We start from the raw sequence: 17,539 nt of genomic DNA on the forward strand, positions 1-17,539 counted from the left end.
GACCGAGGGCAGTTTGAAGATGTTTCTCATCAGGTACTGTTATACCACATTCTTTATATCAAATTCATTCCTCATGATGACTAACGATGAACAAAGTCACAACGATAAATGCCGAGAATCTAACCTAGGCCTCCGTGTGCTCTTGGGTTCCAGCCCCTTTCCCCAGAGTCCCAGTGCAGCCCCCCTCTTGCTCTCAGCTACTCTGGAAGCAGCAGATCCCCTGAAACAAAGCCACACGATTGCTGGCAATGGTGAAGAAGCCTAGTTCAGGGAAGACCCTGATATCTTGGCTCCCCCAAGGACAGGGGTCTGTTCTCAGACCCCCTGTTGCCCTCCGGAGGGTCTGAGCATCAGTGCGTTTTCTTTTGGATACAAGCCTGCCCTACATAAAGATAGGAAAATAAGAGCCAACTAAAACACATAAAGAAGGAGCATTTTTACATATATTGTTATTTATAGGTGACAGTCTAGCTAAAGAACAAATAGCATAAAATATGAATATGTATTTTATTCCACCAGTTGTTCTCTATATGCAGACAAGATGAAAACCAAAATCAAATAAATTAAATTCTGCCCATAGATTTCAGTTGGATAAATTACTGACCAACACATTAATAATTTATTAATGTTACCATTAATAAAATGGTAACAGAGAAAACTACTAGGGAGGCCATTGTGTATGCCATTAAGAAAAGATGAAATATAGCACACTACGGAATAAAGATGGAAGAGTTATAATAGAAAAATGACATAAAAGGAGAGTTTGAAATAGAAACAAGTAAAAATAGAAGTCTAAGGACTGAAAGAAAAAGACAAAAATGGAATTTTTAGCAGATTTAAATGATTTGGCAAGGAAAAATGACTGGGTCATCTCTAAAATTCTTTTCATCTCTCAGATGTTAAACCTATGAGATGTAAAAGTTGGAAAAAGGCAAAGAGGTCATCTTCATAAGTTGTTTCTGATCAATAAAAAGTTTGGATTTATCAGAGCTCCCCAAATTCGTCTCCTCTTCCTTTTCCCTTTCACTGGTTCAGACCTCTGTCACCCGGACCACTGCCTCATAACCAACTCCTTGGCCTTCCACCCCGGGCCACACACAGACACCAGCACCCCTTCCACAGCACAGCCAGGGTGAGCTCCTCAAAGGGTGAATCTGTGTACTGTCACTCCCCTTACTGATAGCCTCTGGTGGATCCCAGTGGCTTTCAGATTGGGCCTGGAATGCCTTAGTGGGCCCAAGAGTGGAAAGAAAGGTGCTTAAAAGTAGGGCCTTAGAGATTTAATTTGTACTTCATAGATGTTTTTTTAAGATGTACCCTGCTCATGGGCAAAGGATTTTATAAATCATGGTAACTCAATGATGTAATTAAAACACCACACTCTTATTTACCTGATTGTCAATTAATGTGAACATGGCTAAACATCAGCAGCACTTGTATCTAATTAATATCTCTAACTCAAGAGTACATACTGACTGATGTGCTAATACTGAACTATCACCCTAGAGTAGGAAAAGGATAAAAACAATTGCAATTCCAGGAGAAATTTATTAGGACACGTTGGCTAAGGTTATGTCCAAAATGACTGTATGCAATGTACTAGAGCCACAAAGAGGACTCAGTGGAGAGGCAGCATAGTACAGTGAGAGGCCTCAGGGTCAGAGGCCAACTCTGGAGCCAGAGTGCCTAAATTCAAATGACAACTCCACTCTGTACTTTGTGATCTTGGGCAGGCAGCTTAACTTGCTCTACCTCAGCTATGTCATCTGTGGAATGGACCTAGTAAAGGTGCCTATTTCATATAGCTCTTCTAGGGCCTAAAATTAATCCATGTAATAAAGTGCTTAGGACAGTGCCGGGCACATAGTAGGTGCTATTTAGGTGGTTGTTGTTGCCCTGTAAGCTCCTCATTTAACTCCTTATACATCTGGCACTTTAAATAAAGTGCATTAGATTCCATTTAAAGCCATTTTTTAATAACCCCAATACAGAATGGATCCTAAGGCCACTCAGTGTCAAAATGAGCACTTATTGCTGGTACTATTTTATATTTGAGCATATGCTACCCTTGGATAGCTTGGATTATTGCCAGTTTCATGTCTGTATTCTTGTTTGTTTTCTGTGAAACTGTCAGTCTTCATTCATTCAGGTAATATTTACAAAGGCCCTGTGGGCTAGGAATAGACTTATGATGAGGGCAGATAGAAGCCTCCATCCTTACAAAGCGTATTGCCCAGCAAGGAAGGTGAGGTAAGGATCATGGAGGAAAAGGACAGTGCAAGGCAGGGGCATGAAGCAGGGAGCCCACTCCAGACACACAGGATGGGCTGTGTACATTTCATAGTTCTTAGCCCAGCACTGAAGACCAGGTTCAATAAAGGAAAAGCCTCTATTTTTAAAAGATTTCTCATAACTCTAATCAGGCAAAGAGAATTCATTAAAGCCACAACCTACTCCATTACTATGGCCTGAATCATTCTGGTTCATACTTTTGATTATTTTCCTTTTACCCACCCAATAAGCACTGAAAAACTATACATTCAAGCTCCCCAAATCAGGTAACTACGGAGCTTCCCAAGCTTCCTAATAACCAATCACAGGAAAATTCCTGTAGGCATAGAAATCCAAAAATAATTTGCTATCTTTGCTTTTAATTTGACTTTAAAAAAAAACAACCTCTAGAAGAACACTGGCTTTTTGCACTTTCTCTGTATATAAACTAAATAAATCCAGAATTTCCATGGGCTTCTATCCTGAACATTGGTATAGAACTTGAAACATTAAAACCCTTGCAGCATTCTTGACGTATTTTCCCAATTGGAATTCACAAGAATGATAAAGAAATCACTAACTCTGTTACACTCACTTGAGTAAACTAACTCCCCATATTCATGGAGACAGCACCAGATAAGCATAGCAATAAAAAAGCTCAGAATCAGAAGAGGTACTTGCACAAAGCAACACCTAACTATAAAGTCGTCCAAAACCCATAGATATGTCACTGTCTACAATCTTAACCACACCATCATTCTCTAGTATTTCTGAACTCTTTCATTTCTGTCTTCTAATTTAAAAAATAATAGCACTTCTGAATGAGAGCTAAGTAATTAATTTGGGGGTGGGAAATAGGAAGGAAGTAAAACAGCCAACATCTGAATATATGCTCATATTTAAAACTGACTTATTTTAAATTTCAATCATATTGCATTCATCACCCTTCCAGTGATAAATAAATGTTAATCAGTCTCAAGTTCAACAAATTGGGATCTAAAAAAGTATAAGAATGAAATGTTCTAACTACCAGATGTTAATTTAATACAGATTATTATATAAGAAGCATTATGTTCCTGCAAGATAAATATATTTCTCAGATAGATGGATGGGTTTCACATGTGCCTCTTCAGAGGTCATAACTCAAAAGCCTTATTTACTTGAACTCAAACCTGGGGAGGAAATGCTGACCAGAGCAACAAAGTGTTCTTGTTTAGCTACATTATCTCATTAAAATGTCAGTCCAGATCCTTTTTGTTTGCTTTGAAAAGGCCAAACCATAACACAGAGACAAGAAAAGGTCTACAAAGGCTCTGAACATCAACACGACCTTGGCTAATAAGATTTACGCTTGGTCAGGACAGATGACTCAAACCAGTAAACTTAGCCACTTCATCAGTGGCTGTCCTGGAGAACATACCACAGGGTTGAAAACTCAGTTCCTCCAGCAGTCCCCATCCTTCCTCTTGAAGAAAACACTCCCTATCTCCAGGCACTCTTGTTATCTTTCCTGGTGAAAAAAAATCTGTTTGGGATGCCAATTGTTGACCTAACAGAGCTATGATGCATTCTTTCCATCCTTGAGAGCTAAGCTTGTTCAAGGTCCTTGTCCATGTCTAATGGGTCACTGCCTAATTGAATGTAAATCTACACTTGCTGCTTAAATATTTGAATAGCTTTTTTGCCCCTTTAGTGACATAAAAATATAAATATAAACTAGGTGCTTAGCTTCACCTCAGGCATATTGTGGTAGAAAGAGCTAAACTAGGAGTTAGACTACCAGCTCTTAAGGTGGCCCCACTACTTGAAAACTCTGTAACCTTGGGCAAGTAAAAAATTTTGTGTGACCCGGGTTTCTGATCCACACAAGAGAGGAAACTAGAACAAATTCTTTCAAGGTTGCTTCTAGCTCCAAAAATGCCCATGATCTTAATTCTTAGTGAATCACTACCATTTTTATTGAGGTAGCAGGTGTAATAGAAAAAAATACAGATTTGAAATCAGATAGACCTGGACTGAATCATGTTTCTGAAACTGAGATTAGAACTTCTCTAATATTCAATTTCCTTATTATAAAATAGAGATAATATTGCCTAACTCACCAGGTAGTTATGGAGATTAAATCAGATGATGTATATCAATTGTTTAAAGTGGCTTGTTTATAATGGAGTCTCAATTTAAAAAGAAAAGTTGCCCCTGATTATGTTTTCAACTCTGGACTTACTTTAGAAATCATGAATTTGAGGCTTCAATGTACCACTTGTGGTATGTAATATCCAACTGTCCCATTAAGATTTTTCTTGTTGATATCTATTTCCATTTTCAAAGAGAAAGTTTGCTTTTCTATTTCTTTTTTGTAAGTATTTTCCAAACCAGAGTAGACTCCTTTATAATTGTACTCCTTAAATAACAGCTTTTTTTCCTTTTAAGGATAATTGCTTTCTTTGCTTTTATTATTGCTTTATAGGCGTTGACTCCATGCCTAAAAATTTAGTACTGCAGCATTCAGAGAAGAGATGTGGCTATGTTATATGTGTTCAATTGGGAAACAAAGAAATGCAGAACGTTAGTCTTAAGGAGACACGAAAATCTTCCTGGAAAAAGCTTACCTCTCCAAATCTCTCCACGTTTTGTATTTTAGATAAGTTTCCACCAATAGATATATCATCCAAGCTAGAAAGAATTTTATTAATACTTCCTTCACTGGATGGTCTATTTTTCAGTTTGGATCGGAAAATGTCTCCTTGGACCCATAACGATGCCTGTTTCCTGTAAAAAGGAGAAAAGAAACAAAATAATCTTTGAAATAAATGAGTATCACCTCCTCAAAAGTATATCTTATAGACAAAAAGATTAGCAGATAGACATTTGCAGATCAGACTAGAAAGATTATGAAGTCTTAAAGAAAAATAAAGTCATTTTCTGAATGCCAAAATAAATTATTTAAAGTTGTACAGATGAACCAGTTTGCAGGGCAGAAATTGAGACACAGATGTAGAGAAGAACCATGTGGACACCAAGCGGGGAAAGCCGCGGTGGGGTGGGGATGGTGGTGTGCTGAATTGGGCAATTGGGATTGACATATATACACTGATGTGTATTAAATGGATAATTAATAAGAACCTGCTGTATAAGAAAATAAATAAAATAAAATTCAAAAAAAAATAAAGTTATATATTAAATACAAAACCCTTCTTCCAATATATGCCTATATAGCCCTACATGGGTTGACTATTAAGATTCTCAGTGTTTAAAACAAATTCCACAGCCATAAAGATAGTGAGCCAATTTGTCTTTTAAACATGAATTTGGAATCTGTAATATAGTTCTCAAATAGCAATTTGATACATCTGTAAAAATAGCTGGAGTGAAATGGACTCAAAGATGTGTAAGTGAATAAACTTAAGTTAGACGGACATAGTACCTTAAAAAAGTACCAAACACCTAATTGTATGTGGTATCATGAAAAGCTATGAACATATAACTTTACAAACCCACTCTTATAACCTAAAAATAAGGTTTATAGCCTCAATTAGATGATCCTCTGGGAAAAAGAAAATGTATTTGACGTTCATCTATAAGCTTTCCTTTATTCAAACAAGACATATTTACAACTGTTTTCAAGGTTATAAGAAAAGAACTTAAATGTGTAAGTAAAATGACAATCTGGGGCTACTATTTTTATTGATCAAGTCACCTTCATGTATTTCTTTTAAGATAAATTACCCCACAGAACAGTTTTTGTTCTGTACTATACCATACTGTACAGATTAGAATTCAACCAAAAACATTATTGTTCGTCACAAGGAATACAAACATGCAATGAAATAATAGCATTATCAGGGAGATGCCACCAATAAGAACATAGATTTCTTTTGTAAAGCAGCAGGAAGACCGAGTAATACTTTCTCTCAGAGGTTCGACATATCACAGAAAATCCAGGTTAAAACATGAGGAGAAAAACAAATAACCCTCCCTGAAATGTACTGTCTCATTGAGCCCTCAGGAAAGGAATCCATCTTTCCTTTTAAACAGGAATCCATCTTTCCTTTAAAACCATGTTTATTCTCAAATCAGAACTTTATTGTTTACAGTTAAAAATTGTTGAAAGTCTTGAAGAAAAGTTTATCCTTTAAATTACAGCAAAACTTTACATATGCAATCCCTCCAACCAAGCAAATCCATATGTAGGTATCACACTACAGAAATACATGCTTGTGCACAAGATACAAACATGCTTGTTGCAATATTATTTGTAATAGCAAAATAATAGAGACACCCTAATGGACAACAGCTTATTAAATTACAGTAGATCTATTCTGTGAAATATTATGTAGTCAGTAAAAAGCCTGGGATGGACTCACATGTGGTGACAGGGAAGAGCAGACATGAAATAAAGCATTAGTGAATGAATAATATAAGTGACAGAGTGTGGAAAGTGTGACCCTGTTTTTAAAAAACAAAAACAAAAGGGAAAAAGGTTACAATTCACAGTTCACAGTTATTTAGAAGATTATATGCCAAAATATTAATGAGTTACCCTGAAGAACAGAGACAAAGGAAAATTTTGCTTTCTACTACATAATGTCTACACTTTTTTACTCTTTTTAAAAACAATGTGCTTTGTTTGCTTTCGTAAAAAATAAATGATCTGAAAATAAATAAATACATATATAGCTCAGAGCAGAACAAAGATAGAGTAATTTTGAAAAGGAACCTTTAAAGTTGCTATCATAAAAGATAGCAGGCAGCACATGACTACACTGTGTTAACAAGAGCACCTTTAGAAGTCAGGAGAAGAAGTGCCCAAATGTTAACAGCATAGGGTAGAACTGAATGGTTGAGGGACTTTCTTTATTTTAAATATAATATCCTACCCTACTTTCAAATAAGAAATTTTGTTTTTCTTTTACTTTTTGCTCATTTTTCAATATTTTCCAAATAAAGCAAAAGAGAAAAAGAAATACCTTTAGATATAATTTCTGAGACACCCTGTATGGGTACAGATACATAGATATAGATGTAGAGATAGATATGATGCAGATATAGATAGCCACTATAGATATAAAACGCTGTCCACATACAAGACTGACTTTTCATTCCTAACATTGTTCTAAAATTGAAACTAGATTAAAGAATGTTTCTAAATACATTAAATTTTAAAATAAAAATTTGGTGAATTTTTAAATATATGAATAAAATTAAAATTCCAGAAATCCACACACACCAATTCACTAAGGAGTAATGGCAGTATCTACCTTCTATCATGGCAGAATTTTTTTGCTTCTTGGAAGCAAACTACTGAGGAGTGTTTCTGGAGCTTAGGATACATAAATTGATGAGGTAATTTTTCTATACCAGTTGTAAAAATATGTATTGAAAATGAACTCTTCTTAACTTTTTCTCCCCTTGTGGAAATCTTCATAAAACCATGGAATAGGGCTTCCCTGGTGGCGCAGTGGTTGAGAGTCCACCTGTCGATGCAGGGGACACGGGTTCATGCTCCGGTCTGGGAAGATCCCACGTGCCGCGGAGCGGCTGGGCCCGTGAGCCATGGCCGCTGAGCCTGTGCGTCCAGAGCCTGTGCTCAGCAACGGGAGAGGCCACAACAGTGAGAGGCCCGCGTACCTCAAAAAAAAAAAAAAAACATGGAATAGCCTTCCTGATACTTTGTATCTTCAAAAATTCTTGCTTTAATTTTTTGCTCCTCCAAACTTTTTTCACTTACTGTTACATCTAGCATAACCTTTTATATGATGCTTGAATCTATATCCTTACAGTAGTAGTAAACAAAAGCACAGCCCTTGGCACAGTATGGATACTTCAAAAAATAACTTAAATTTATAAATAATAGAGGTCTTGGGCCTCTGGTCAAAACCCCTCAGTAATAACGAACTACTTCTTCACAAGGAAAGAAAACTCAGCCCTGTCACAGATAATCAAAAAATCAGCTACATGGGGGGCTTCCCTGGTGGTGCAGTGGTTGAGAGTCCGCCTGCCAATGCAGGGGACACAAGTTCGTGCCCCGGTCTGGGAAGATCCCACATGCCGCGGAGCGGCTAGGCCCGTGAGCCATGGCCGCTGAGCCTGTGTGTCTGGAGCCTGTGCTCCGCAACGGGAGAGGCCACAACAGCGAGAGGCCCACGTACCGCAAAAAAAAAAAAAAAAAAAAAAAAAAAAAAAAAAAAATCAGCTACATGAAACACACAGAAAGGACAGGGATAAACAGATAAGACAGAATTCCTGTCCCTCAAGAAATTCCCAGGACTTCCCTGGTGGCGCAATGGTTAAGAATCTGCCTGCCAATGCAGGGGACACGGGTTCAATCCCTGGTCCAGGAGGATTCCACATGCCGTGGAGCAACTAAGCTTGTGCACCACAACTACTGAGCCTGTGCTCTAGAGCCCACGAGCCACAACTACTGAAGCCCGTGTGCCTAGGGCCTGTGCTCTGCAACAAGAGAAGCCACCGCAATGAGAAGCCCATGCACTGCAATGAAGAGCAGCCCCTGCTCGCTGCAACTAGAGAAAGCCCACGAGCAGCAACAAAGACCCAATGCAGCCAAAAATAAATAAATTAATAAAAAATAAATAAATTAAATAAATTAAAAAAAAGAAATTCCCAGGTTAGTATGGGAAAAGTAAACAACTGAAATCCAATATTAAAGCCCTATGACCAAGATTTGCTTAGGAGCCTAGGAGAATGGGCCCTTAACTCAAACTGAAAGAATCAGACTGAAGTTGTCTGAGAATCCAGACATTATCTAGAAAGATGAGCAGGGCTTAGCCAGCAAGAGTATTCCCCAACAGAAAAACAATGTGGGCTTGAAGAAACAGTGATATCAAAGAACACAGCATGTATGGAAAACTGTTGTTTGGCTTGGCTGAAGCCCTTCTGCTTCATAGGAGAGGAGACGGGAAGCAAGCTCTGCGCACCATGCTAAGGGGCTTACCTTAGGTCTCAGAACTGAAGGGAAGACCCTGTAAGGATATTTAGCTATAAAAAACATGAAGAGGGAACAGAAGCAGAGAAGCTGGAGGCCCAAGAAGATAAATTGAAAAAAATTCTAATTCCAAAATGTTATAAACTTGCTGCCAACCTAAAGATGAAGATGACAACATGACACCTTTCACTTGCTCAGTTTAAAAGATTCAATCTGTCCCATCACTGGAAAGACTTGATTTAAACCTGAATATACAGATGATAAGGTGTCAAAGTTGATTTATGTGTTGCTGAGCGATGCTGTACTCAAGTGCTCCTTAAGAAAAAGCAGCACTTCACGCAAATACCTTTTTAATGACAGTGGAAACCACACTAGCTTTGTGATGTCTATTACTCCTTAAAAGCCTCATCTCAAACAGAAGAAGTAAAACATGTATTTTTAAGTATTCAGCATTTAAAAATCAAATCCTGTGACACTAATACACCAACTCAAAGTAAATCCCCCAGTAAAGTAGTGCATTTTCTAAGAGAGCGTGACATAACTGACCCTCTACCAAAAAAGAACAAGTGCTTTGAAGTAACTTTGAAGAGAGTCTTGTTGAGAAAAGTAGCCAGTGCTAGGGTCATTATTTTTGGCCATGTCTTGGCCCTAGGTTAGTCAGGTTTGGGCTAGCCAAGCCGGGGACATAAGGAAACAAACAATTAACTTGGCCTCATTATGAGCCAAGTCATAGCTAATTCTGATATAAAACCTTCATGAGTCTTTAAAAAAAAAACTGCTTTTAAAATTCCTCTAAAGAAAGTCAGGTCAGTTGCATTGTTACAAATATTCCTGGTTTTGAATTCAGAACACAGTGGCAGCCACAGTGCAGCTTCTTCTGTTTGTGGCTGATCTCTTCTCTCTCACTTTCCTGACTGTAACCGAATCCCATCTCCACACCATCCTAACTCTTCCTCTTCATCACTTCTTCCATCCTCGACACATATTTTTCTAGTACGACCTAACCCTGACCCCAGTGTCCATCCAAAGCCACCATTTGGTCATTTCATATAGAAACCCAACCAACTTTCTAGCTCGACCTAGGCCTCCTCTAGCTGTGACATGAGCCCCAATCTGCCCTGTGTGCCTCCTTCCACTGCCCCAGGGCTCTTATGGAAACAGAGTAGTTCCCGGTTTAAAGAATTGGGCTAATAAAATGGTCTAACCTGATATCAAAGGAAGACAGACTAGACAGCCGTACGGAAGATTCAGGGAGTGGGAAGGAGACAGGTATTCAAGGAGTTCTACTCTTACTTTGGAGAGTAAGAATGGAAGATTTAGTAGGAAGATGCTTAGAAAGAATTTATGAGGGTGTAGGGAAAAGTTCTTGATTCTGAAATACACAAAGAGAGAAGAAAATGACTTAGGGAATTCCCAAAAAGATTCAACTAGCTAATTCTCATTTAGGGATAGAACCTCACAATAAGGACCTAGATCACTGGTATCATACCAAAGTACAAACTTTATAAGTAAACCTAATGCTTTATGGCTTACATTTTGTTTTTCCAACTCTAACCCTTTTACAAAGGAAACATAGAACTAGCACTATTCAGTCAACAAATAAAACATATTTTAATAAGAAAAAAAGGAAACAAAACAAAAACCATTCAATCGTTTATCTTCAGTAACTGATATGAGTATTTCAAGATAAATTTCTGATGCCATCATTGCCAAAAATTCTTACATATACCTTATCCTTTTTACTTAGACCCATATTAGAATTTTATTTTTGCTTAGCCAAAAGATTCAATGCCAACTGAGAGTCAATAAATGGATCAAATGATGCAACAGTAAATACTGAAAAGCAATATAACTGAGTGTTACTGCAAAAATATGACTGTCAAATAAACAGTGCAAACTCAAACCTATGAAATGTGCTTGTTTGATAAACAAATCACGATATTGTCTATTATTATTTTAAATTCTTTTGTTCACAATATTTCAAATTTTAAGTACTGTATTTTAGGAAAGACAAGTTCTTACATCTTCAAAAAAGATTATTAAAAAAATTTAATCCATATTTCTTGACCTAGCCCATGTATCTTAAAAAAATACTATAAATAAATTATAATTTAAAACTCAAGCAGTTATTGTTAGACATTTTTAAGTACTTTTCCATTTTCTTGAATAGGTTTTCTTCATCTTATTTTTAGTAATTTCCTGAAATAAAAACCAATGGTTGAACTATTAATTTCTATTGTTCAATCCAATTGTGAAACTAACCAAATGCCATAAGCACCAAACTAAATGTTGTATAAGCTGATATCTACAAGTAAAAATGAGCCACGGACTCTTGTTACACAATGTGGTTGGTGGACCAGCAGCATAGTTATCACCTGGGAGCTTGTTGGAAAGTGCATTTCACAAAATCCCCAAATGAATGCTACACACTTTAATATCTGAGAAGTACTGCAGATAACCGAAGGCTTATTACTAAATTACAATGCTGAAAAATATCCAACTTACAGGAAGTTGATGAAAATATCTATGATAATAAAGCAGAATGGGGCAATTTCTGATTTATGGGTTTAGGAACAAAAGAGTTCAGCCACAACATTGCTTTCTTAAAGATAACTTCATTCAAAGTGGAAGCTCTACTTTGCAAATACAGAACTTCCTGCAGAATCCAGATTTAAGCTCTGAGTTCTTACTGCCTCAAGAGGATTTTAAAAAATAAAAACAATAACAACATCACATCAGTTCCCATAAGTAAAGGATCTCTGTGAGCTGAAAGTCCCCAGGGGAACTGCATACCTGTCCCTCAAGGATCCCTTTCTAATGAATGAAAGCTTCAATGGATCATGATCCAGAGGTCAGCATAGTATCACACAGTGAATATTCAATAAAACAAATCATAAAAGCAGCCTGATCCCGTCTATATACTATATATATTCTACAGGCTCTCTCTGACAAGGATGAGTTTAGACTTGCTCAGTAATAAAAGAGGCATGTTTGTGCAGCATTTTAAGAACTTTGAGGATATTTGGTAGAAGACATATTTTGGGTGCAGAATGGTATTTTTAGCTTAAGAATATGAACTTTAAGTAAAAGAAAAACACCTGATGGTTGTTTTGCAAATAGCTTTATTTATATCCTAGAAAAAAATTTAAATATAAAATTTCAGTCCATAACAAAAGGGTTGTCTTGATCCGCCAATACATAAATTCATCAGCTCACAAGGATGTTAATAAACATCTCCCTTACTGCTGGTGACATTAAGAGGAAGATTTCTTCAAGGCATAGAAATCAACACTTGGGTACACTTTGGTGTTCAAGGACTAGCACGATGTGACGAACCAGCTTTCCTAAAGTCACAGATTTAGAATTAACATTATCTAAAAAGCACTGACTGGATTTTTCACTTCTGAAAGAATACAATCCCTCTAACTTGTTCAGTCATTTTCGACAGATGAAAACCTATTAGAAAACTTTTTAATCCTCTTTCTTTCCTAATGAACCTGTTACTTATTCATGCTTCTACGTCATCACTGACATCACGCTCTTCATTTCTCATATCATTAGTCAGTCTTCAAAGCCTGAGATTTATTTCCTTGAAATGCCCTGGTGCCCATCTCTAATTCTTCGGTCTAACTTCCAGCCCCTTTGACAAGTCCCTGTCCCCTTGATTTTAGTAGTAGTCTCCTTTTTAGCCTCTCTGACTACAGTCTCCCTCCATTCTATTCACCTTATACATTGTTGCAGCCCAATCTTCCTTAAATAACATGTCAATCGTGCAACTCTACTATATCAAATACTCCAAAGTAGAAATATGATGAATAAGAGAAGTCTGGAATATACATGTTGAAATTAGGATCTGTGTATCTTACTGTACATATTTACTGACTATCTACACAAATGTATACAATGTACACAGATGTATTAGTTTCTTCTCTGAACAAAGCTGCTATCACAAATTACCACAAGCTTAGTGGCTTAGAAGAACACATATTTACTTTATACAGCTGTGGAGGTCAGGAGTCCATCATCAGCTTCACTGAGCTAAAGTCAAATTGTTGGCAGGGTTGGTTCATTCTGGAGACTATAAAGGGAGAATCTGTTTCCTTGCCTTTTTCAGCCACCAGTGGCTGCCCATACTCCATGGTGTATGGTCCCGTCCTCCAGCTTCAATCCAATCTCTGTTTCTATCATCACATCACCTTCTTGTCTAGTTGACTCCTCCTGTGTCCCTGTGATTACACTGAACCCACCAGAATAATCCAGAATAATTTCTTCACTCTGAGATCCTTTACTTGATCATATTTGCAAACTCCCCATTTATAAAATAGAGTGGGGTTTATTCCAGAGATGTAAGCCTCATTCAATTTTTTTTTCCTTCGGTACGCGGGCCTCTCACTGCTGTGGCCTCTCCCGTTGCGGAGCACAGGCTCTGGACTCGCAGGCTCAGCGGCCATGGCTCATGGGTCCAACCACTCCACGGCATGTGGGATCTTCCCAGACCGGGGCACAAACCCATGTCCCCTGCATCGGCAGGCGGACTCTCAACCACTGCGCCACCAGGGAAGCCCTCCTTCAATATTTTTAAAATATCAGCGTAATCCACCATATTAACAGGCTAAAGAAGAAAATCACATGATCATATCAATCAATGCAGGAAAAGCATTTGACAAAATTCAACACCTACTCATAATAAGAACTCTCAGAAATACAGAAATAGAGGGGAACTTCCTCAACTTGATAAACCTCCAATTAATATTTCATGGTGAATGCCTGGATATTTTCCCCCACCAAGACTGGCAACAAGGGAAGGGTGTCTATTTTCACCACAATTATTCAAGTTCTAGCTGGTGCACCAAGGGAAAAAAGGGAAGTAAAAGACATAGAGATTGGAAAGGTAACAAAATTCTCCCTATTTGTAGATGACATGATTGTCTATGCAGCAATCCCCAGGAATTCACACACATTTCTTTCTCTCTCTCTCTTAAATTTCAGGATACAAAATAAGTATAGATAGAAAGTCAATTTTATTTTATGTATGAGCAATTAATACATGGACACTGAAATTAAAAAAAACAGTATCATTTATAATCACTCAAAAAAATTGAAATGCTTAGGTGTAAATCTAACAAAACAGGACTTATATGATGAAAGCTAAACAATGATGATGAAAGAAATCAAAGAAGATATAAATAACTGAAAAGACATATTGTGTTTATGGATTAGAAGACTCAACAACAGTAAAGATGTCAATTCTCACAAAACTGATATAGCGATTTAACACATTTGCATCAAAATTGCAGCACGATACTTTGGTAGATGTGGACAAGATTATTCTAAAATTTATATGGAAAAGAAAAGAAACTGGCATTGCTAAGACAATTTTGTTAAAGAATGAAAAATGGGAGGAGTTATTCTTCTGTTAAGGCTCTCTATATAAGTACAGTATCAAGAGAGTACAGTATTGGAGGAAGAATAGATACATACATCAATGGAACAGAATAAAGAACAAAGAAATATGCCCATCTAATTGTTGACAGAGATGTAAAAGTAATTCAATGGAGTAATTCAATGGAGAACTCAATGGAGAGAAAATAAACTTTTCAACAAATGGTGCCAGAATAACTGGACATCTATAGGCAAAAAAAAAAAAAAAAAAAGAACCTTGACCTAAGTCTCACATCTTACACAAAAGTAACTCACAAGGAGTCACAAACTTATGGGGATCTATGGCTAAGCAAAGAGATCTTAGATCTGATACTAAAAGCATGATCTAAAAAAGGAAAAAACTGATAAATCGGACTTCATCAAAATTTAAAACTTTTGCTCTGTGAAAGATTCTATAAAGAGGATGAAAGACAGGTTACAGACAGAGAAAAAATATCTGCAAACCATTTATCAGACAAAGGACTAGTACCTAGAACATTAAAGAACTCTCAAAACTCAATAATAAGAAAACAAATCACTCAAAGAATAAACAAAAGATTTGAACAGATGCTTCACCAAAAAGTTATAGGGATGGCAAATAAGTACATGAAAAGTTGTTCATTATTACTTACAATTACAATTTCAATGCAAGCCAAACCCACAAAGATATATCATTACACACCTATCAGAATGGCTAAATAATGCTGGCAAATATGAAGAGAAACTCTACTGCTGGTGAAAATGGAAAATGGTACAGCCACTCTGGAAAACAGTTTGACAGTTTCTTATAAAACTAAACACGTACCATACAATCCAGCAATTGCACTTTTGGGCACTTAACCCAGAGAAATGAAAACTTATGTTTGAACAAACCTGTACGTGCACATTTATAGCATCTTTATTCATAATAGCTGAAAACTGGAAACAGTTCAGCTGTCCTTCAGCAGGTGAATGGTTAACAAACAGCAGTATATTCATACATTGGAATGCTACTCAGCCACAAAAAGGAACAATTATTGCTACATGCAACACCCTGGAGGAATCTCCAGAGAATTATACTGAGTGAAAAACACCAAGCCCGAAAGGTTACATGCTCTATAATTCCATATATATAACACTCTTGAAATGACAAAATATATAAAGGAAGGACAGATTGGCAGCTGTCAGGAGTCAAGGAGGGGATGTGGGCAGGGAGGAAGTGAGAGTAGCTATAAAAAGGCAATGTGAGGGATTCTTGCAGTGATGGAAATGTTATATCTTAAGTGTATCAATGTCAATATCCTGATTGTGATATTATACTAGTTTTGCTAGATGGTAGCATTAGGAGAAAGTGGGTAAAGGGTACACAAGAGTTCTTTCTGTCATTTCTTACAAATTCATGTTAATCTACAATTATCCCAAAATTAAAATTTTAATTAAAAAAGTGTGTGGGGCTTCCCTGGTGGCACAGTGGTTGAGAGTCCGCCTGCCGATGCAGGGGACACGGGTTCGTGCCCCGGTCCGGGAAGATCCCACATGCCGTGGAGCGGCTGGGCCCGTGAGCCATGGCCGCTGAGCCTGTGCATCTGGAGCCTGTGCTCCGCAACGGGAGAGGCCACAACAGTGAGAGGCCCGCATGCCACAAAAAAAAAAAAAAAAAAGTGTGTGTGTGTGTGTGTGTGTGTATTATAGTTGGATCACTTCACTCCTCTGCTCAAAACCCTCTGCTGAGTTTTCATCTCATGCAAAGAAAAACCAAACTCCTACAAAGGCCTAGAAGTATGCCTGAACTGACCTTTTTCCTCTTGGCCTCATCTCCCTTGCTCTCCCCATCAGCCATGGTGGCCTCAGGCACATTCCCACTCAGAGCCTCAGCAGTTGTTCCCTCAGAGGAAAACCCTCTTCTCCAAAACACCCACGATTTATTCTATCAGTTCTTCGAGATCTTTGCTCAAAAGTCTTCAACGAGCCCCACCACTACCACGCTATTTAAAACTGCCTTCTCTTCCTTCCCCTATTCTTCTGTGCTTCATTTTTCTGCATCACACCAATCATGGTAGAGAAACTATATAATTTATGCATTTGTTTATTAACCACACAACCAATCAACCCTCCCCCACCTTCTTCTTCCTCCCCTCACCCTTCCCCCTCTCCTCCTCCTCTTTCTTTTTCTTCCATCTCTATAGGTCAGAAATTACTCTTTCATTGCAGCTTCCCAGGTGCAAAGAACACTGCCTACCAGTGGCTTTCAACAAATAGTTGTTGAAGGAAGGAAGGAAGGAAATGAGGGAGAAAATGAGGCATCCCTGCAATCTGGGACAAGAATGATATGGACAGGTATATTAAAGACCACTGAAAAAAACTTAAAACCAACAGAAAATTCTAACAGTAATGTTCAAGACGGAAAAGTATTTTAAAGTTTTATCATTAGGAGCTTGTTAAAAGAAAGTAGAACCATAAATGAACCCTTTCCCTCTCTTCTTACGGTTTATATGTAATAGAGGAAGTAAACTTTTATCAGCTAATAGGAGCAACATGAGAAAGGTAAGAGAAAAATCATTATTGGCATAAAATGTAGCTTGGAAGAAGGCTTGAGGTCATGTTGGAATGGTTAGAGAAAGGCATGTTAAATAATCTTTCCCAGCAGGATGGTTTGAAAAAGTCAGGGAAGGAACTGAACAGAAGTGCTTGACCACCAGAGCCTCCCAGGCTTCCTGGGACCCAGCACCTCCTCCAGCAGACCACAGCACCACTCTGCAGAGAAGCGGAGACTACCTTGGTACCTCATGCTTCTCTGCTACCCACCTAAGCAAGTGGTCCCTCATCCCCTTGGTTACCATACCCCAGAAGTTGTTGGGGAGAAAATCATCAGAGGGCTCGTACCCTCTGGCCTCTACTGATGACCCACCTGGCTCTAAAATCTTT

At 37.8% G+C, this 17,539-nt stretch overlaps 1 protein-coding gene across 6 annotated transcripts in view; it reads right to left on the minus strand.

Moving 5' to 3' along the window:
• CDC14A (cell division cycle 14A) overlaps nucleotides 1-17,539 on the minus strand; it is a 173,665-nt gene that overhangs the window by 31,706 nt on the left and 124,420 nt on the right. For all 6 annotated transcript variants that reach the window (XM_081226310.1, XM_081226309.1, XM_081226313.1 and 3 more), the window contains one exon: nucleotides 4,881-5,040. In XM_081226310.1, coding sequence (XP_081082436.1) covers nucleotides 4,881-5,040 — 160 coding nt within the window. The remainder of the gene's footprint in view (nucleotides 1-4,880; nucleotides 5,041-17,539) is intronic.

This window comes from Mesoplodon bidens (genome assembly GCF_964165515.1).
Source record: "Mesoplodon bidens genome assembly, chromosome: 2".
Lineage (NCBI taxonomy): Eukaryota > Metazoa > Chordata > Mammalia > Artiodactyla > Ziphiidae > Mesoplodon > Mesoplodon bidens.